At 49.5% G+C, this 21371-nt stretch overlaps 6 protein-coding genes across 6 annotated transcripts; 1 reads left to right on the top strand and 5 right to left on the bottom strand.

Moving 5' to 3' along the window:
• Positions 1 to 2167: 2167 nt before the first annotated feature.
• On the bottom strand, positions 2168 to 3319 carry ASPBRDRAFT_40987 (uncharacterized protein). The gene is made up of 4 exons (XM_067624475.1): positions 2936 to 3319; positions 2791 to 2853; positions 2289 to 2729; positions 2168 to 2213 (listed from the first exon to the last, which is right to left on the bottom strand). Exons 1-4 carry the CDS (start codon positions 2944 to 2946, stop codon positions 2192 to 2194), a joined length of 537 nt encoding a protein of 178 aa, XP_067480569.1. The 5' UTR covers positions 2947 to 3319; the 3' UTR covers positions 2168 to 2191.
• A 5890-nt stretch (positions 3320 to 9209) lies between these two features.
• On the bottom strand, positions 9210 to 9881 carry ASPBRDRAFT_670544 (uncharacterized protein; the record flags this gene model as incomplete). Its single annotated transcript, XM_067628834.1, has 3 exons — positions 9698 to 9881; positions 9556 to 9632; positions 9210 to 9412 (listed from the first exon to the last, which is right to left on the bottom strand). The coding sequence occupies exons 1-3, from the start codon at positions 9832 to 9834 to the stop codon at positions 9210 to 9212; spliced, it is 417 nt and encodes a 138-aa protein (XP_067480568.1). The 5' UTR covers positions 9835 to 9881.
• A 1414-nt stretch (positions 9882 to 11295) lies between these two features.
• On the top strand, positions 11296 to 11750 carry ASPBRDRAFT_194275 (uncharacterized protein; the record flags this gene model as incomplete). The annotated part of the gene is made up of 3 exons (XM_067620730.1): positions 11296 to 11489; positions 11556 to 11614; positions 11689 to 11750. 3 exons carry the CDS (start codon positions 11296 to 11298, stop codon positions 11748 to 11750), a joined length of 315 nt encoding a protein of 104 aa, XP_067480567.1.
• Positions 11751 to 13297: 1547 nt separating this feature from the next.
• On the bottom strand, positions 13298 to 15312 carry ASPBRDRAFT_40983 (glycoside hydrolase family 71 protein). Its single transcript, XM_067624474.1, has one exon. The coding sequence runs from the start codon at positions 15188 to 15190 to the stop codon at positions 13793 to 13795; it is 1398 nt and encodes a 465-aa protein (XP_067480566.1). The 5' UTR covers positions 15191 to 15312; the 3' UTR covers positions 13298 to 13792.
• A 1525-nt stretch (positions 15313 to 16837) lies between these two features.
• Positions 16838 to 19442, bottom strand: ASPBRDRAFT_40982 (Zn(II)2Cys6 transcription factor domain-containing protein). Its single transcript, XM_067624473.1, has 6 exons — positions 19299 to 19442; positions 19195 to 19242; positions 18626 to 19144; positions 18424 to 18573; positions 17819 to 18084; positions 16838 to 17765 (listed from the first exon to the last, which is right to left on the bottom strand). The coding sequence occupies exons 1-6, from the start codon at positions 19421 to 19423 to the stop codon at positions 17023 to 17025; spliced, it is 1851 nt and encodes a 616-aa protein (XP_067480565.1). The 5' UTR covers positions 19424 to 19442; the 3' UTR covers positions 16838 to 17022.
• Positions 19443 to 19799: 357 nt separating this feature from the next.
• ASPBRDRAFT_194272 (uncharacterized protein) lies at positions 19800 to 20612 on the bottom strand (the record flags this gene model as incomplete). The annotated part of the gene is made up of 3 exons (XM_067620729.1): positions 19800 to 20222; positions 20285 to 20477; positions 20545 to 20612. The coding sequence occupies 3 exons, from the start codon at positions 20610 to 20612 to the stop codon at positions 19800 to 19802; spliced, it is 684 nt and encodes a 227-aa protein (XP_067480564.1).
• Positions 20613 to 21371: the final 759 nt, after the last annotated feature.

Below are 21371 nucleotides of genomic sequence, written 5' to 3'. Positions count from 1 at the left end.
CACAAATGGAAAGACTGTAGTAGTACCTAAGCACTTGCCGGGTGATATGATAGGACATGGTGTGGGTTTCCGACCTGCTCCAAAGACCGCGACAATCACAAGATGAGCATTCTAGGATATCGGAATCGACCCCAGCCACAACGATTCGAGGAGCCAATTGTGCCTTGTACCCGTCGTATCTGTAATCTTTGCCGTATCACGACGGCTTCAGTCCAAATACTACGCATAGTATGCCTTTTGCTCCTGGTAAAATGAGGCTTCCAATACCTGCCGCTGACATGGCTTTTCCAATATACTTCCCCGGAGCTCCCCGGAGGTAGGCATGACGCAATTCTGCCTGAGCATAATATATCTGGGCATCTTTCGCATCGGTATGGCGCTTTGCAGTTTGTCGATGCCTGGCTGATTGATGAGCTTGCGGACAAAGTCAATAACTTGAGGCATGTCGTAGTTAGTACCTCCGTGATCTGCCTTGATGATATGCTATGTCTCGTGTATCCCGTAACATTCTTATTCCGGCTGTTCGTGAACGTTATGGCTGTTATTAGCAGGTTGAATGCTTCCTTGGGCCACTCGATAAACGAGACCAATCCAGAATCGAGATTTTGGATCTGGTGAGCTTCATCACATATAAAGAGACTAAGTACTCGTCTGGATTGTTAGGACAGGCCTCTGGCATTACGTCCCCTTCGACTTCCGTCCCGTTCGGCTGGCGGCGCGACTCCTTAACAGTCGGCCTCCATCGTCTAATAAGTGGACAGAGTGATGCGATATTTTGTATTATTTGTTACATCGAATAAAGTGTAATATTGTGTCAGCTTTCCATCTGTGCGACTGCTACCTTTTAGCTCTCTCGTTGTCACTGTACTAGATCTATGCGCATGGGTGCATAGATATATGTCCAACCTCCATCGCCCGCTGGTCGAATAAGTGTGGCGGTACCACTAGCAGAACGGCCTTCCGCTCCGCAAACTCTGCCGTCGTATACCTATTATGGATTTGGCGAACGAGTATGTTATTGCTAACGTGTATCCGATCAAAGAAGAATAGGCTAAGTAGGACGGAAGCAATAGTTGTTCATCCTTAACTAAATCACTCAGGGACTGTATATAAATCGACAGCTTTATTAATGAAGCCACTATCTATTATGCCTTTCAAGCACATCAGTTATAATGAGTTTATGGCAAGGTGTACTTGACGTTGGTACAATGTAGGATTGTTGAAGCGCCTTAGTGGGAGCCGTCCATGAAGGAAGGACAAGAACTTTGGAGTAGAAAGGTAGGAGGGGAAGTTGGTGGAGGAGGAGAAGATGGAGAGGAAGAAGAAGGCTTTATAGGCAGGAGAGGTCGTGGAGGATCTGGTGAAGCGCGTGGCTACTGTGAATTCTCCACCATTCTCTATTATAGATCATTACCTTTGTTGGCCAATTCAATTCGATCAGGGTAATGTACGCCCAATATAGGGCAAACTCGATACTTCACCCTTATGAAACAAAGCAATGCTAAACGCCGACTCTACCAGATAGGAGAGACTGGGACTTAACATCATTCCAGACATAGTGGGAGAAAAAGTCCTACCGAATTCCAACCCTCCTTACGCCGGTGGTTAGCGTCCATCAGGCAGAATTGAAAGTACCTGCTCGACGATAGACCTTCAGACTTGTCATGCGAATCCATCCTAAAGACAAGCTCATCTCTAAAGGCCAACCTGGTTCCCCTAATCACGTCGATGGAGTTCTCCAAGTCAAAATAATGAATACTTACCATGGCCACCGCCTTCTTGACAGAGTTCTGCAAAGCGCATACCCAGCTGACAAGACCAAGGTCTCACCGGTAACAGACCCAACAGGTTTTCCTCCTCTGATACCCGGCTTTCAGAGCGTGTCGATGTGGCTGAAGTCGCACTTGGGCATACATGGTTGCGAGTCAAAAGCGGGGTTTGTGGCGTTACCGGATATAGCCGCCAATGTAGGCACTGGACACAGAGCAGGCAGCTCGAGAAGACGAGGTTCACTCAGTGGGGGTTTATCCTCATCCAGCAAATCAATAGGGTGCAGCGGTTGACTGATGGATGATGTTCGGGTGTCAAATTTCCCAGGACACGAAGTCGCTGGGTTGACGAGAAAGGCTTAGTCTCGTCGCGCGCATATTTGCGGTTCAGCGCCTAGAGAGATGGCATCAACGCGTTCGATTTAGTTGTTCGTGCCCTGATCAGTCAGTCTTCTTTTCCTACTTTGGCCGGCACTTGGCTGGCACTTCTTTATTCTCTAACATTGTTATCTACTACAGCCTGAAACGATAGCAGATCTATGGCATGTGCCATTGTTCTTTGCTAGCTTACCAAACAACGAGTCCCTCCTTCCTCTGTTCAAAGCACCGGCTCGTTCCAGTCGCCATGAGGCACGAATAACTCTGTCCAACGCGCCGAGAGCCCCTGCAGCGATTACCTCTCCAACACTCAACTCTCCCGCTCGCCGCCGTCCCTCCAGTACTCTCACATAATCACATCTCTTCTTTGAAGTGAGCGAAATACCCACAAAAGTGTCTACCGTTGACACCGTCACCCGCACTGCCTCCATTATCGACGGGTTTCTCCCAACCTTCAAAGTCCATAAACCCTCCTCAAAAAGGACAACGTTTGGAAGTTCATGTGCGCGTTCCTGGTCGTTGTGTTTGGGGTCACGCTGCACGTCGAATTCGGCCTGGTTGCCTGGCCTGGGCGAAGTGATAGTATGTGCATCCTAATACTCTGTATGTGGGAGGTGATATATGATGCTGATAAGCCGTACATACCCATTTGTCGCCACAACCGCTGAGGACGCCTGAGTGGCTAGTAGGCGCAGGCTCTGCAAAGGTAAGTCTCCTATTCCGGTAACGAACAGGGAGGCTGAACAAATTCAACCCATACTGAAATTACGCTTCTACATACCACCCAGACCTCCTCCATGCCTAACTCTCTCTCCGAATTCCACCACGCATGCTAGTTTGCCTCTTGTGGTTCCTCCGGCTGCTCCTCTTCGTCTCTACACCCACTTGGGCGGAATCCATCACTGTCCCCCATAGGGGTTGAAAATACTTCTTTTCCCTTCTTTTTATTGTTCTTTGGCTGGCTTTTTCCTTATTTGGTCTCCATGTCTCGTATATATTCCTCTATCCTCTGTTCGAGACCTACATCGGAGGACGCAATATAACTTATATCTGTATAAAGTCTAATGTCCATCGCATACTTTGCGTCGGCGGTGGTGTTTGACAATGTAACTTGTCTTTCTCAGAAGCGCAAACAGAATTGCCCCAACTACTTAGATCCTGATCTAGGCTAGGAACAAGTACGCTTATAGACAAAGTCAACAACTCCCAATCATACCATTAACATTACTAAGTATTATGATGTGAGTCAGGCCTATATCATAACATAATTCCAAGAGTCTCAAACATTCACAACAAACTACAATTAGGCGCGTGCATGATCAAGCAGGAACTGCATGGCCTCCGGCCACCCGGAATCCACCATTTCCAGAACCGTCTGACCTGTTTCATCATGCTGCGTGAGATCAGCTCCACCTCCCTTACTAACCAGCAGACGCAACAACGGTAGGTCCCGGTACTCAATCGCCTGCATGATAGCGTTCCAGTGTCGGTACGTTTTATTTGGATCGGCACCCTTCTCAAGCAGAAGCTCGATCATGGATAGGTCGCCATCGAGGATACGACGAATAGCTTTGACAAGAGGGAGATGCTCGCCGGGGGCATTAGGGTCGGCACCTCCTTCTTCCAGCAGGAACCGCACAATATCCACATGACGCTCTCGCAAGGCCGTGGTCAGAGGGGAGAAGACGCCGCCATTCTTATACTCCACACTGGCACCAGCGGCGAGCAGCAGTTTAATACTTTCCAGTTGGTTGGCAAGTACGGCCATCTCCATGACGCCCTTATGAGCAGAAAGGTCAGGCACCAGTGGAAGCAATTGCTGAAGCAGAGCCGGGGACCGCACAGCCATGCATATAGGCCAGTCCTGTCCGCGCTGAGCGGGATTGGCTCCGTGTGCGAGAAGGTAGCTGAGCATCTCTGATCGGTTCTCGCGGATGGCGGTGGTTAAAGCGGTATGGCCTTGCGCGTTGCGGTCATTGACATTAGCGCCTCCCTGTTCAACTAGCCACTTCAGGGCCTCGATGTTATTGACTTCCACGGCCAGCTCGACGATTCCAGGTGGTTGAAGCAGATCAGCCCCAGCTGCGACCAAGATAGGCAGGAAATGCAGTCGGTTGTGAGTGATGCACTTCCAGGCGGGATACTCGGACGCCATGACGTTTGGGTTCGCACCGTGCTCCAGTAGCAGGTTTAAGATGTCCGCCCGATTGTCGCGAATGGCAGAGCACAGGGGGGTGTAGATACCGTCCTTCTTCGCATTCGGATCGAGTCCAACCTCCAGCAGGGTGCGAACGGCTTCAATGTTGTTCATGCTGGTCGCCTGTTCCATGAGGCCTGGGGTCTTTTTGATGTCAGCTCCGCTGTTTAGCAGAAGACGCAGACATGCCGGCCGGGAGATAGCTAGCCATAGGACATGTTCGGGTCCAGGGAGATTCGGATTGGCGCCGTGTTCGAGCAATGTGGTAACGACGGCCACCTGCTCAGTCTGTACCGCCTCATTCAGTGCCGTTCTCCCTTGGCAGCCCTTCTTGTTTGGGTCGCTGCCAGCGTCGAGTAAGAGAGTGACTAGCTTCGGTGGCGCCCGCTGTTTGATAAGCTCGATGAGCATTGTGCTACCGCTGGGTGTTTCCGTATCTGCATTGCCCCCGTGCGCAAGCAGCTGCTGCACCATATGGAGGTTTCCCTTGGCCAGTGCTCGACTCAAAGGAGAGTCCCGTCCTTTCTCCGGTGCATAGTTGGCATCGGCACGATACTTCAGCAACAAGGTCGCGCCGTCGGAAAAAGACTCTTCGACTGCCACAAGCAAGGGCGTCTTGCCCTGCCGATCAGGTTCGTTTGGGTTCGCACCAAACTGTAGAAGCAACCGCATCCCCTCGAAATCATGTCGGTGCACGGCCTCGTTCAGCGGATGAATATGTTCCCCAAGACTCGGCGACACCCCACTATCTAGCAATTGCTCGAGCAACTTGTGATTCCGTCCTCGCACAGCGGAGGCCAATGCACCGCGTAATCGCGTCGCACTAGCTCCACTATTTCGACTGGGGGTACGATGTAGCGGTTGAGCTGATGGCTCGTGTAGCCGGTGTTGTGTGAGGGTATCTCCAGAGATATTGCTGTCGAGAGATGTGGTGAATTCGCCTTGGAGCTCGCGCGAGCTCGTCCGCACAGGTATTCCGTTCGGTCGCAGAGGCTGAGGACGAGGGTTAACTGGAGACATAGTAGGATGGTCCTGCTCATTGTCATTCGCGAGAAGAAGGGAGTCGAGAGAAAGCACGGAGGAAAGTATGTCATCGGCATTGGACTGGGTGTTTTCGATCGCAACCGACAGCTGTACTGGGGACTCTTTAGCGGGCACAGAGGGGACCGACGCTGATGACAACGAAGTAGCGACCTCCTTCGATACCTGTTCCAGAGATTTAGCCTTGTTGATGCCCATTACCGACCGGCCTTTGGCCATGCGGTCCAGTGCGGCCGCCAACCCGGCATAGCCGATACCCACGGATTCCGCCATAAACGGCTGTTCCCCAAGGGACCAGTGAAAGGCGAGGACGCTGATCTGGAGTGTTTCGGTTGTCTTCTTCAACGACTCGCGAATGCGATGTAGTTCAACGCTGGGGCGATTCCATCCGCGTTGAAGCCTGCCCAGGGCGCCACGATGTTCATACTGAATGAGTTTGGTCACGACCTTGTCCAGACTCTGGAAATCACGATACGCAGCCATGAATTTCTTCGCCACCTCCTCTACGATCACATCGGGCAGAGCACGACCGGCAGCAGTGGATTCGGTGAGACCAGCGTCAATGGCCCATAGAGCGCGACAGGTGTCTAGGAACGTCTGTGACAGTTCCCGAAAGCCGTCCGGCAAGTCATGCTCGGTGCTGAGGTAGTCCAGCATGTGCACTGAGATGCGATTGCCGAGTTGGGTGGCCTGAGCCGAGACGGTGAAAACGGCCTTTTGAGCAGCCATGGCTGGTAAAAAAGGCGATCTTGTTAGACAGAAAGATAGGAATGGGAGAGGAAGGGAGAGGGAGGGTCTCAGACAGAAACGATACTAGGAAAAGAAAATTCCAAATCGTGGGAGCGGGCGAGTGAAGGGGAATCGGGATCAGTCCGCGAGCTAATGACAAGCTGCAGGGCCATGGTGGTGCAAGAACCAACCATGAAGCAGGCACAGCAGGGATACCTTTCACTATTTGCTGTCCTACCGGGATGATGAATGGATGTAAACTTCGGCGGACTTCAGGGCACCCCTGGATGGTGAGAACTAAACGAGTGGGACCTTCGGCCCAGACCGAGCCGGCTTGAGCGTTCAACAACGTTATTGAGTGATAGCCTCCTCCCGGTTCCACTCCATGATCAAGGTTCACCCCAAGTGGAGTTTGACTGTCTCAGAGGTGGAAAATGACTGGGGGAAACATGCCGCATCCCGACCTATACGCCGGACGCGATCCTTGGAGGTTTCGAGGGAAAGGCTAAGATGGGTTTAGATAAGAGCAGGTAACGCAGGAGCGACGATCCAGACGGTGTTGGAAATTTCCCCGAGCTTATTCCCGCCCCACAGGTTCACTTAATGTGTTTCAGGAGTCTTGGATTGCATTGCTGATTGGCATTGCTGCCGTTTGTCTTCGAGGTTATGGCTTTCTCTTCTTCCAAGCCATGCCGGTATGTGGAGAGACCTACATAAATCACTTTATTCTGCTACATCATCACCATTCTTAGGATCGGCATTGCAACGTGAGTTAGTTTCATCTATTAAACTTTCGAGGGAGAGACAGACGGACTCGGTGAAAAATATATTTCAACATGAGCTAAGCTAGCAATAGGTGATTGGCGAATAATTATGTGAGCAGGGCCCCATCGAGTGCACCAAAGAGCGTCTTTCCGAAGGACAACGAACAGGAAAAGAAAAGACAGACGCGAAAAGAGAGAGAGAAGAAAAGAAAGGAAAATCGAAGCAAATTTCAGCTAACCATAGGCATGATGGTAGAGCAAACTCCCTCTCTCCGCTACTTCTCGGTAGCTATACCATTATTTCCCAACCTCGGCGTTCTTGCTCCTGGACCGTGTTGTTCCGATGATCCTTTTAGGTGCTTTTGACCCGGCGTTCTTTTCAAGCAGGCTGAACCGATCTTCCCGAGCAGAAAGAGCCACGGATGTCTCAACAAATGTGGCTGTTGACACTGACCCCTCCGGGAGGTTCAATGGGGTAGACATTAGCACTCACTTGGATGCCAAGAATGGACACAGTCAACGTGAGCATAGCAGAGGATGCTTCGGGTATACTGGACAATATTAGTCTTCTGCACTTTGTGACGGTGGTAGATAATTACCTAGGTTCAGCCGCTAAGCTCGGATTGTAAGCCGCCGAAACCAAGGGAATAATCACTGCTATGCCTACTAGCAGTAGTAAAAAGACCACCCTCCTCCTAGGTGTGGGGTCGAAAAGGTTTTTCATTGTAGAAGAGATGGATGACTGCCTGGTGGTTGCTGATCTCAACTTTTCGTACCTCATCGTGTTGAGAGTAGGGGGACGTTTTGGCCTAGGGGTAATATGTAGAAGGCTGGGTGGTTTGGGTAATATGGAGGAGGCGCTAGGTTTTCAAGATCAAAGGCAGTTTCATGTCAATGTAACGGTCATAATGGCGTCGACTAAAAAAACACGTCAATGCGTAAATGCGTCAGGTAGATCACTCGTGAACCAGTTGTAATGCAAATAATAGCACTACTTTGTTTGTGTGGTCGAATAGACACATTAACATAGATACTGAATATCGGGACTGATTGGGGACAGATGTCTGACTATCACCTTGTCCCCCTTCTGTGTCGAATTTACGACGTTAGCTGTTTTATCTGCTCCTAGAGATAAAAATGGGGCGTCAGCATTGAGTAGTCGTTGGAACCGATTTCCGCAGATGCGCATCATCATTATCTATGCAAATGAGTATATATCTCTGTTCCTGCTCGGCCCGCATCACACACTCTCTCTCTCTACCTTCAAAATACTACTTGGTTTCTCCATCACCCTTTGATCCATGTCACTGCCATACAACAATCGGGCCATACAACCAGAACTGCCAGCATACCAGAGCATGATAAAAAGCACTCTATCATACACCAAATCGACTTTCAGTTGTCCTTCGTTCAAGATGACCTATCTACAGGATAGTGATCGGAGGTTCTTCACATACGTGATCTTTATAGCGCTTATGCTGATTGCGACTATTTGGGTCATAATGCAGCTATTGTATTTGCTTCCGCTCCCATGACAAACTAGTTCCAATATAGTGAGATGGATGGCTAACGTTAATGGGTCATGCCTATCTGGTAGTTCTGGGTCTAATCCCAGTCAACCGAACTGCGTCACTTACAACAACCCCGATGCCGGCGCACTCCTTGCAGCTCTGTATCAGTACAGAGGTGAAATTCAGATTGTTTGGCCGTAGTGTCGAAATGGTCCTTACCCAAGACACCTGCACCAAAGAAAGGCCCTAGCTCGAGGATTCAAAAGATTTGACGCCAGGGAAGCGTTTTGCTATATACTGTCCCACAGAAGGACAGGATGAGATGAAAAGAATGTACTTATGTTGCTGAGCTTTAGGCTCTCGAGACTGGCTAGACTTCTTTTCTGTTGCTATTGGTTTGCTACTACTCAGAAGACTTCCTACACGGTTTGCTTGCTAGCTTTTATTTGAATCAACTCACTGATGGCTACAAAGATAATAGCGGAAAGAGTCTTCATGCTATCATGTTGTAATATTTACTATCTTAAAGCTCTAATTCCGGTAGAGATGCTTGGAGGACTCAGGCAGTCAGTTCCTCTAGTCCCAATCGAAAGTATGCGGGTACTACTCACAGTTGCAGGAGACGGGTGACCTGCAGCAGTAAGACGATGACCGCGTGTGGATGAGGTGGATTACTCCCTAACTGCTTAACAGATCAAAGGGGTCAAGCACTGGGTAGAAAGATTCTGGGTTTGAAAAGACTCTATCGTTAGCAGCACCAAAGTAAAGCACGAGGTAATCAAGTTTTATTGCTACTGCCTCGAAATGTCTCGGTCTGGGCCTAGCTAGTAGGAGGTTTCCCAAACTCCTTTCCGCCACGCGACCATGGGAACGGATCGTTGTCGAATGATAGAATCCTATATTGGGATTCATCGGAGAGCTGGGTAAGTCTAGAGCTCAGGACCATGCTTCCTCTACGCTTCCATACTCCCCGTCCTAGTGCTTTGAAGGACATTGAGATGATTGCCGGCAATTTGGATATTACTGAAATTCAGAAGCAAGCCACCCCCAACACACACGAAGCAACAAAGACTTTCATCCCTCGGCGGGTTTTCTTTCTGTCTACCGTCGTATCAGAACCACTGTGCGCTACGTCCACTTCAACCCATTGTGGAAAGTGGACTCACGGTGGTTCGGGCCGTGCTGGGCGATCCAGGCGCCACGGGCGTTGAGGGGGCGGTAAGGGAGCACATACAGCCCGAAGCTATGCATAGCGTTTACGTTAGTTAGCTGCGCCTTAAACCCATATCCTGTGGGGTATGTACATACTGGAATCGGGACCAGTAGTACACAAAGATAAGTACCGAAAGGCACAGCGTAAAATCTATGATTAGAAAGCACAGAGGCCAAGCCGAGGGCCATCTGGTCGAGGAGGGGCAGCTGCAGGGGGGTGCAGGGGCGTTCATGGCGAACTTGGGAGATGTGATTCAGTGTTGCTGAAGCAGTTAACCGTGAACGATGTGCAATGTGGAAGATAAGACGGACTACATGGGCTCTCTTTCGACGAAGTCCTACCTTGTGGCTGCTCTGATTGGGGAAAGGGCGGCTACGTAGGTAGCAACCCGTGGCATCATTCCACATTCGCTTCAAGTAAGCAACGAGTATGGCTTTAATGAGTCATTCAATCCTCACACGGACGTATCTGGATAGTAATTGCTGGAACCACTTGCGCCTCTGCGCATCATCATTAGCTACGCTAAGTATATAAATCCCCGTTCCTGCTGGTCCCCCATTTCAGAATCTTTTTTCCTACCTCAAAAATATTTCTTCCATCAACACTGCCACGACAGACCTGAGAACGAAAATGACAGCAAGTCAGAGCAGGTTAGAAAGCAGTCCATCATCTACCACACCCACGTCCAATCGTCCTTTGTTCTCAATATCCTATCTAGACGATGATGACCGGAGGGTCATCACAATCGTGATTTTAGTCCTGGCTGTCATGCTTGGGTTGATCCTTTTGATGGGGCTTGGGGATATCATCTCTGGTTGGACCTCGTGAGTTAAAACCATCTTCTATGACAAACTGGACCTAAACGAATAGCCGATATAACCGGTCGTATTGGCCTAGTCGTCCTTAAGTTAGATGACTGTTATCTGCAACTATCCTGATGTCAGCCGACTACTACAGCAAAAGCATTTCATAAAGACCGTGGTGGTATTAGCCTGGGATGGTCCTAGGTAGGGCGCCTGGGACCAATGAAAGCCTAGCAAGCCCAAGGATCGAGAAGGATTCATACGGCGGAGGGATTTTGCTTATGTTGGCCCACAGACAGTTAGGAGCCATGCTGCTAGACATAGACTCTGGATAACTTCGCTACGATTGTTTGTTTGATCTGATATTCGTTCTACTACCAATTTGCTACTACTCATATGACTTCTCACAACGGTTGATTGCTAGTTCTCTTGAATCGATTTACGACGATCTATAAAGCTATAGCAGGAAGAGTCTCCGTCGTATGAGGTCACGACACATACTATTTTACTACTAGTGCTTCAGTGGAGAAACGGTTGATCATGCATGTGCCTGACCTGTATTCTGTTATGAGTCATTCGAAAGTTCTGAAAGAAGGCCAGGACGTTATAGCAAGAGTGGGGGGCGGCGAGCGTGAGATGTGGATGTTGGACTACAAATTGTTACAGGGGCCTTCACTACGTCCGGTATGATTGTTTGTGTGGAAACTGGAAGGAGCAGGTACAGTATCTGAGTAGGGGAAAGAGCAAGCCCATATGAACAACAACAGCTAGAATGAACGTAGAACACTCCTCGAGTCGTGCAACATCCCCACCTCATCCCTCCCATTGCATCTAGCCTCGCCCGTGTTCAGCTTCCCCCTCCTCGTCAAGTCGCTTCTCTATCTAAAAAAATGCAACTCCTCCCCTCTTTCGCCCGCTGGCCCTCTGCCACCTGCCGCCTCGTCGAGCTGCCCGGGCACCCCGTCGCCGACCCCGTCAACCCCGATTGCCTCTGGCGCTGGGTGATTTTTTGTTTGGCATGGATGACGATTTTTGATCTCGCTGCTGTGGCTTTGATGATCGCCTGGTACTATACCAGGTATGCGTAAGTGCATGGCGATATGGTACTGTCAACAAGATGAGCGACTAATGAGCAAGGTACCATTTCCAGGCTTTACACCACGCCCACCGCCAAGGAGGCCTGGGTGGCCTGGGAAGGCCGCCATCGAGGTCAGCCTTCCTATACTGATTCAACAGGAGCGAGAAACAATTTTCAATCGATGCTGACCTGCGGCTTCTGCTAGCCGCCCAAGTCTCCGCCCATCCCGCCGGCATCGAGCCCTCTGAGTGCAAGAAATGTTCGTGAATAGCCGTCGGGGGGGTTACTGTTTTGGGGGTGTGTCTGTGTGTGTCTCTGTGTGGTTTTGCGTGGCTTTGTGTGGGCCTCTGTTGATGAGTGTGCTGGTTTCTCCATCTCATTCATAACTTCGATTCTTCTTGTATGAGATGGACGTCCAAGGAACGCGGTATAATGTTATTATATTGTATATCTTATATTGTATTACCAATTAACAGAGTATCATGAGAGACAATATTTCCTACAGTAAAGCTCAGGTTCGGCAGACAACCTTTCAAGACGCCTCGTTGTACGCCCTGCTCGCCTTCAGCATTGCAGAAACACTAAAAACGCGTGGACGTAAATCGGAAAGGGGTCTATCCGGTTCCATTTATCGCGATTAAGTGGCCTAGATCAGGTCATCTGCCCAAAACGACCCCTTCGCACAATTCTCTCGTCTTTCGCCCTGTGTATTTGTAGTACATAAATGTGTTTACCACATCCCAGCCTATTAAATCCCGTGCTGGACTAGGTGGTGAAGAGCTTTCGACTTCCCGGCTGGTAGGTTTGTATCTAGGATATGTAGATTCAAGTCATTCGGTGGACTTGTAGTAGCTGTTCGTTGCCTTATCAAATAGGTGAGTTTGATAAAACTAGTAGAGCGACGAAGGTCATATGGCGATTGGCAGGGGGGATTGACCAAGAAAGCAACTACATTTAACGTGTGATCGCGAGGAGGTATGAATGAGCGGAGAACATCAGAACGACACTAAGATCGGACCCACCCACAGCATTTAGAACAATGATAATAAGACCGAGATTTTGAGGACAATGACTCACATCGCATAGTAATGACATGCTTGAACGCTTCTTTGGTGATCATGTTGACCTATGCTGTATTCATCCCATCGACGCCATCATGACCCATTACGGTGGCGCTGCCTTTGTACAAGTTGATTTCAAGAACCTCCCGTCTCACTTTCTCCGTATCACCTCAAAGCCTTTTCGCACATCAAGCCAGAGCTCCTTTTTGGCACAACATCTCAAAATCCCTTGGCGTAATTAATTCAAAAGCCTTCTACAGCCTCTATTTCTCTCCAATACAAAGCAGGACGAAAGTAACGAATCGATGATTTCCTCCATCGATCCTGGACTTAAGCGAGCGTTGGTCTGTCTGCTCCTATGGATAGCAGGCACTCTAACGTTTATTGCCTTACTTTCCCGTGGTTATATTGTGTACCTACCCCCATTTCCTAATCATAACGTGCGAACCAAAATGGCGAAATGGGCTAACTCCGTGCGTCTGACACACCTAGACCACTGTCTGACAAGCCCACCAATGTTACATATACCAGCAGTGACATGGGCGCACTACTACGAGGTTTTGAGGATACTCTTGAACAAGGAGGGCGTGTCCAAGTGATCTTCGAGAAGGTCTGGAAGGATTAGAGGGTGGGTTTACTCGGGGGAAGAATGAGAAGGCAAGCCTAGGACTGTTGATAGGATGATTCTGGGATGTTTTATGGCTACCGAGATACAGTGTAGCAGGGGAGAGGTTTTGTTCTACTTGGTTTTGTCTTCATTATGCTTTTAGGTAGTCTCTCAACGGGCATGTTCGCTGAACTCGCTGTTAACTCGCCGCTTAACCCGATATCGATATAATGCAATTCGTATCTTCATCGCACTGTTATAGCCCACTATGTAAGATCCTAGCTATGCATCATCTGAAGGAAGAGTGTCGCTTGACTGCGTGAAATGTCTCCGAATCGGTGAAAATACCGAGAAAAGAACACATGCTGCGACATGGGGAAGCTCACAGACAATTGACACGATGAAAAGGGGAAGCTGAACACGGGCGAGGCTAGATGCAATAGGAGGGATGAGGTGGGGATGTTGCACGACTCGAGGAGTGTTCTACGTTCATTCTAGTTGTTGTTGTGCATCCTTACCTTGTTTATTTTCCGAACGATCACGGGTATAGACATTGCCTGTTGAGGAAGGAGGAGCCATCTAGGTAACATAATATAGGTGGTATAGAATTGGAAATAATCTAAACTCCCACCATGCCTGCATCAATGAAAGCGATTATGTCCTCTCCCCACATGACGATGCGCATGCCTGCTCTTCACCGGGGGTGTAGTGTCACGACGGGAATTCGTCTTCTTCGTAATGCTAGATCCTACCCAGGCATTCCAGTTGGACAAATCACTAGCACACGTCGCGTTGATCGACTCGCCTGCCACGCTGGCCAGCGTCTCTCCATCCCGAGTGATGCTCACCACCACCTTGCCAGTCGCACTGCCATACTCCACACCACCATGGTAGAGTCCCGCGCCGCTGTTCCTGCCGTGGCGATCCCACGTAGCGCCCAACGACTGTCCACCGACCGTAACAGTCACGTTCGCATGCGAATGCAGCATCGCAGAGTAGAAGATCTTATTCTGGGCGACTTCAGCAGGCGGATACAACGTCTGTCCCTCACTCGCCGTATTCCCAGTAGTACCTCCAGTACCACATGCCTCAGACGGGTTGGGTCGATACCAGGTCACCACTCCTTCATCACCGAGCGTAGCATTCCCTCTAACATAAGTATCAATCGCAAAAGGAAGGAGATCCCTCCACCCATCATGCGGCATATTCTCGATATAATTAAGCGGCGCACCACCCGTCGTCATCAAACTCAGCGCATCCTCACGAATCGGACCAATGTAATGACTCTCCCCGTAGTCATTCCAGGTCAAGATCTCCACCCACTCCGGCTGCAGATCCCAGATCTGCTCCCACCGATCATGCCAGAGACTATCACCGCGCCAGAGCCAGTTCTTGCTGTATGAGGCGAGATTCGTGTAGAACCAGGGGGACGCAGGCATCATGTATGGAATATCCAGGTTCAGGTACGTCAGATCGGTACTGTTGTCCATGTTATTCGGTCCAGAGGGCCAGGCACCCCAGCTGAATAGGCCATCGACAATCCCTCCGCCACCGGCTTGGTACGCGCCCTCGGCACCGAGGGAAGACCAGTCCGGGACGAAGAAGCAGTCGATTTCGGATTTGATCGATTTCCAATCCGATGCGTAGCCGGTACCTTCGAAGGTCGAGACGAAGGGTCTGTTGTTGTATTTGTAGTGGGCCGAGTTGGTGCTGTATTTCTGGAGGTATGTGATGATGTCGGAGCTCGGCCAGGGACCGGTGCCGCCTTCGTAGTCGAAGGAGAAGAACAGCTTGAAGTTGAGTTTGTTGGCGGCTTCGAAGGCGAGTACCGCTTGGGTGGCGGTGGAGGAGTCGCCGTAGCCCATGTTCAGGGCGAAGGCGTCGATGTGGGCCTCCTGGGCCAGGGTCATGTCGTCGGTCCAGTCGCTGATGGTGTAGTTCCATGCGTTGCCGACGATGAAGTGGGCGAATACGGCGGCGCTCAGCGCCTGGTTGGCCCATAGGAAGAGCCCGAGGAGGGCGATGGAGAAGAAGTTCATCGTGAGAGGGCGTCTAGCCTTTCTGCACGAGTGAATAGAAGTGAAATGACAAAAATGAACTGTGGTAGTTCGGTAAAGGAGTGACTGTGGGCAGATAGCCCGGGTGGGTGGTGAAGGAAAGTGGGCGTGAAGCTGGGAGTGAGCTGGTGGCATTGCAGTCTTTATAAACGGCTGCCGTATGCGAGCCAATCAATACGTCGATGTTGGGGGTGCAGGGTTGTAGCCAATAGGGAAATTCTCTCGATTCCATCTACAATATCGGGATAGACTAATGCACGCCGTCAGGATGATTGTGGTTGCTGGTGGCATGCTACAGGTTGGTTCGCTATAGGGCGGGGCATGGGTTAGATCCATTTCTGATTGTACATCCATCGCGTGGGTCAATGCGAGGGCTTTAGGAACATTTTCTCCAATCGTGAGTCATTTCATCGGATCCGAGGAAGCCTCGTGGCAGGTTATGGCGTGAGTGTCTGTGATGAGCTGTTGGGCCCCAATGTGATTCATTATTTTTCAAGATTGAAGCATGGCTATGGCAATCTGGTTCATTGTCGGCCAAAAAGTAGACAAAGGATCGGAAACACACCACAGAAGCTTATCAGGACGATGTGGTCAGTGCAATTTCATCGGAATGATCTCATTTACGGTTCGCCAATGAGCGCCATTAGCTGAGATCATGGATGGGCCCGAAGGTGCAACGGCGCAAGGCTGTTCACACCAATAACTGGCGGTGGTGCTTAGCGCTGACTCGCTGCTGGTGGGGGCCCTGAGACACCAAACACCAATGCTGATCCTCCGATAGCACTGCATCCAGGCGGATACTTGCATTAATTAGCCACCATTAGGTCAGACACCAATGGGAGCTAAGTATGGCATGGGAAACGGGGCCGAAAATTCTACGATGAAACGAAGCTATTCAGGGGCTGGTGCAAACTGAAACAGGTTCACGACCAACAGCTGACCTGTCAGAAAATAACTGCATGTCGCACAGCGCTTCTGACCGATGGTTTGAAAAGAAGCAAGGGTGCTCTTAAACCTCCGACTTGATCCCTTCTTCAATTTTTTGTCAACGGCATTAGAGTGATGTTTGTGTTGTGTGCCTCAGCTGATCCTCCAGGATCTACACCGTAGTAAATAATGCATATAATATAAGGCTGCATCCCAACACTTCGCCCCAGCACAGTTTTTTGTCTCCATATCTCTGCGCTAGTCACTGCTCATTGGTTTGCCACCTCCCTGCGAATGTCCTTCATTTAACCACAGGAACATTTTCCTGGCAGTATCCCGGGTCCGACATTGCCTTGCCCGATGTCTGCTTTCCGGAAGTACAACGAGTGTTCTCTCGGTCGACCTTTCGTAATCTCCGATACACGAACATTTACTTCCCTGTCCCCTGCAACTGCCACACCCTGGATCACACTTCAATTTGACTCATCTCTTAAATAATATATCCGCCTAATAACGATATCTATCAGTGATAACGGCAGGAGGCTACAGAGAAAAGCACACAAGGAGCCTGACTCTAACTAGCTCAGTAGGCTTTTAGAGCATAAAAGCAAATTACGAACTCGTATTGCAATCTAGAAACGGCCAATATTCTTATCTAGGCGCGTAATCTATATGGAGAAACCCATACGTCTATCACCAGCAGCGGTTTATAACATGATTTCTTCGACTGCAGCCACTTTCTGTAAATATTCCGATCTGCCGGTTTAGCTTTGATCGCATGTCCTCCCACGACTTGTTCTTTGGCTATAGGTGACAACCCATAGATGAAGGCGGAAGAAAAAGAAAAAAGATTAAGGCAAAGGAAAAAGGGGGGGAAAGCTCTATTCTCAATTAATAGACACATTGACCCATTCCGAAAAGATACTCGGCCAGTCCGCACAATCATCAAGCATGCTGTCTACACCAGGTACTCCCGAGGTACACCCATCTTCACCATTTGGCCCACTCCTCAGACCCTCCAGGTACAGATCACTCTGTTTCATGGCTTCCCAGAACTCTGACTCTCGAATACTCCCATTGACCATCGGACAGCGGGTCGCAGGTGTCGACCGAGCAGTAGCCATATCCCGATCAGTGTCCCGTCCCACGGGGCAATGTCCCCTACTGTTTGACATTGGGGACGAAGACTCCCTGCTGGCTGGAGCATATGTAGATAACACAATATCCAACACCGACTTGAACATGAAGAATAGATCGGGGGTATCTCCAGTCTTGGCCACTGAAAGCCTCGACATTCGGTGAGAAAGACTCTCGAGGTAGATTAACATGCTGGATCGTGTCTTGGTTTGGAAGTCGGTCCATCTGGGGATCATGGGAGTCGGGGATAAGAAGCAGATTTGTGAGGCTGCGCTGATGGTAAGGATCAATTGGGACCAATCCCGGACTGAAAAAGATGTGTATTGGTCTTGTGGGATAGAAAGGAAGTATTCGAAGAAAGACCGGATTTCTGCGGCGCAGGAGGTGCCTTGGTTTTCGAGGTTGGGTATGCTGCTTGATGTAGGAGTTAGGATTCGGAAAGGTAATAGTGAGATATGCACTTTGAGTGCTAAGATGAAAAGGCGTAGAGGGACTGTGGGTATGTTAGTAAACTGTCTCTCAGATGGGTGGAGTGGATAAACGTACTGGTGTTGAGATCATGGGCTCGTTCAAATACCTGTAGCTCTAGGCGGAGCGATTCCATTTTCTCTTCAAGACTTTGATTCTTGCTCGGACATTTCAACGAGCTACATTCGATTTGGCAGCGTAAGATATCTTCGTATAGGACGTGAAGTTCAGAGAGTTGAAGTTGTTCATCATATGGCTGCTTTAGCCCCTTATTGGCATCCACCAGTTCTTTGAGATACTTGTACGCGACTTCGTCTCCACGTCGGCGGTATCCCACAGAGAATCTGTATATATATATCAGACACTTATTCCAAGGGAGGCACTGCCTTCACACCGGCCTTAGCTTATGCCACACCCTAGCACCTATATTAGGAGGTAAGGTTCGCTTCTAAAACTAGCAGAGTGACTACTGCCTGCTATTTATCTCAATATCTGCCTGCGGTATCAGGCCTTGGTTATTCTTGCTGCCTGGGATATTATATTACTGCCTGAGGCATATATCAGGCAAGAACTGAGATAAAACAGCAGGCAGTAGGGTGTGGCATGCGCGAAGGCCAGTATAGAGGCAGACTGGCCAGTGTGGCGGTAGCGCCTCTCTTCCAAACCATCGAAGAGTGACTCACATAGACGAAAGACCGAAACACCCAAGGCAGACATCTCGGGCTGCCTTGTCATGAATATTTTCCGTAAGCTTCAAGTCAGATATCATGGTGACTAGTATCTGCATGAACTGCGTCCCTTGGCGACTAAGTGGCCGTATATGTAGTGGACGCCTAGACCGTTAGCCGACAGCTACCACCCACCAAACGGACATGATTAGCATACCATGCCATATAAACCAGCAAACCTTGAACGTAATCCATACTCTTTTCACCATAGAAGATAACCCTTTCGCTAAGTACACGACGGAACCGTTCATCCAATCGCTTCTGCAGCAACGGCTTCCGCGTCAAGGATACTGTCAGAATAGCCAGTAATAAGAACGGTTGTGATGCCGCCATCGATGCTGCCGTGGCTTCCTCGGGCACTTCAATGAAGGGGAAGTATGCCCTTTGCTGTCGAAACTGCAGTAGTAGCTCTTCGGCTTCATGCATACTCAGGTTGATCTTGCTTGACCGAGGCTCACAGCCTACACCATCACTGACGCTAGATGCGGTACCGGTGGGTGTGCAAGGATCGCCATTGACTACAGCCTGACCTTGCAGTACACCACGATGAAGCTCGCGCAGCTGCGCCACTTGGTCTTCTTCCTCTTCAGACTTGTTTTGACATAGCCCCGAAACAAAGTCATCGCCATTAGACGTAGGAGCCTTCACCACTTGGCCCTTCGGGCTCCTTTCACTTCTGTTTGCGGTTAGCAAATCGTTTAAACCGAGTGACAAGAGATTGCTCACGTTGACGGACTGCCCGTAACTGTACAATTATACCCAAGCTTCGCGCATCTACAATTGTCAATATATATACACTAGCCATACTCTATTCGGAAATTAGTACATACCTCCGACAAGCATCTATCCCGCTCCCTTTTTCATTGGGTATACACCGGATCTTGCGCGTTCGACACTGATCGCAAGCTTTGAAGGTCCGTGGACGTGGACAGATAAACTTGTAGTCGTCAGCCATACTTATTTTCCAAAATTGCGTGATAGAAGGATTGAAGAGTGATTGATGTGATGACAGTCAGATATGGCGCAGGAGTATGAGGAAGTGCGGGAGGAAAGGGGAAACGAGCTGACGCGCGGATGGCAGGTTTAGCCGGGGTTGCCCATATCATGTCTGATACTTCAATGCCGAAGCAGTGATACGTCTACCACATAGTTAACTATGCATATTGTAAGATAGTCTTGACTGATGTAGTCTCTATATCACTAGTCTTTGTCAGGACTCTCATCTTCATCTGTAACCGCAACAAGCCACACAAAACCAACAACCCCCATCACGTGACCCTAATCAATACTATACTCTACTATACCCTCTCACTCACATCCCTACCTCCTACTCAGACTTCATCCTCATAATCCACATTCCTCATAGGAAAATACCCCGTCCTTAGAAGATGCTCGACCAAGGACCCCTCCCCACCCCAAATCTCCCTCCCAAAAGCAGAAATCATGTCCAACCCATTCAACAACCCCCCCGTCGTCCAGAGTTTCCCATCCCTTACCCACCTCTTCTCGACCCAGTTCGTCGTCGGCGACATCTGCCGAAACCATGGTAAGAACGACAATGTAGCTGTCGCGGTCTTACCCTCTAGGATGCCGGTATCTAGAAGCAGTTGTTGTGCAACGCAGACGGATAGGAAGGCGGAACATTCGGCGTAGCATTTCCGGAGGTAGGCTTTCTCGGTCTCGCTGGGTTGGTAGCCCCATTGGCCGGCGCCGATTATGACGATGTCCAGCGGGGGACAGGTGGTGAAGGAGTCCTTTGGGAGATTTATTAGTGGGTGTGGTTATGGAGATGGGGCAAGGTTGGGTATGTATGTACCGTAGGGATAACATTCAGGTTTCCACTTATGGAACCGGGCTTTGTGCCATCTTCGGTTACCCAGTGGGTGACGAAGTCGATGGCTTGGGATTTAAGCTCGTCGGAGATGGTGAACGGGGGGAGGTTCTTGATGAAGTTCTTGCCGAAGTTGTGGAAGAAGCCGACAGGGGCGATGTCCAGGTGTTCGGTTACGCTGGATTGGATGTTAGTTGGTTTATGGCTGTGCAAAATGCTCTGTGTGCAGTAATTGTTCAACTCACGTATTTAATAAGACGACACCAACGTGGACTGGGCGTCCGGGGTTGCGAAGGTCGAAGGGAGTGGACATGGTGGAGTTGATTGACACTTTGTCACTTTGTCACTTTGTCACTTTATAGAAGATATTAGTGAATGGAATTGTTGCTCTGGATTGAACACTCACTCACATTGAATATATGGCCTTTTATAGATACTCTTGAGGCTTTTGGTATACTTCGTATGTAAGCGCATGATTGGCTGGATTCGCCCGACATGCGGAACGGCTAGGCCTGCCATCCACTGCTCCGTCCTCGGTTCGCCATGCCCTCCGGAGAGTAAGCCTTCACGCTACATGCGGAGTCTGACACTGCTGACTGTGAGGATCCAGTCGATCTCACATTCACCTAGCAAAGTAGGTTTATAAGTGATGCGCGTTCTGAGTCACTAGACTCAGGATTCTAGTCTTTTACCGGATGGCCTAGCGGTTGAATCCGGAGAATTCACTACCTAAAGCGCACTAGGTTGGATTCTGACACTGACTTGGGATGTAGTTGATGGCTTTTGTGGGAAGTGCTGTGTCCCGCTGGTAGCGGGCATGGCGTTTGCCGCGTTTATATACTAATTGAAAGAATGAAGCTAAAGGAAATGGTAAAGACTAGTAGTTAGAAGATATTTCTAAATTATATTTCTATTTATAGTCCTAACTACAAGATGATAGAAGACAAAGCAAGCGAAGAAATAGACATAGCTTGTTTCTGTTCCGCAAAGAGGAGTGAAGGGGGGCAGCTAACCGCTGCAGGAAGTTCAATGATGATATTATGTTTTCTCAATCAATTGATTAATCGGTACT

Source organism: Aspergillus brasiliensis (assembly GCF_001889945.1).
Source record: "Aspergillus brasiliensis CBS 101740 unplaced genomic scaffold ASPBRscaffold_4, whole genome shotgun sequence".
In the NCBI taxonomy this organism is placed as follows: domain Eukaryota; kingdom Fungi; phylum Ascomycota; class Eurotiomycetes; order Eurotiales; family Aspergillaceae; genus Aspergillus; species Aspergillus brasiliensis.
This window is presented reverse-complemented; position numbering and strand designations above follow the sequence as displayed.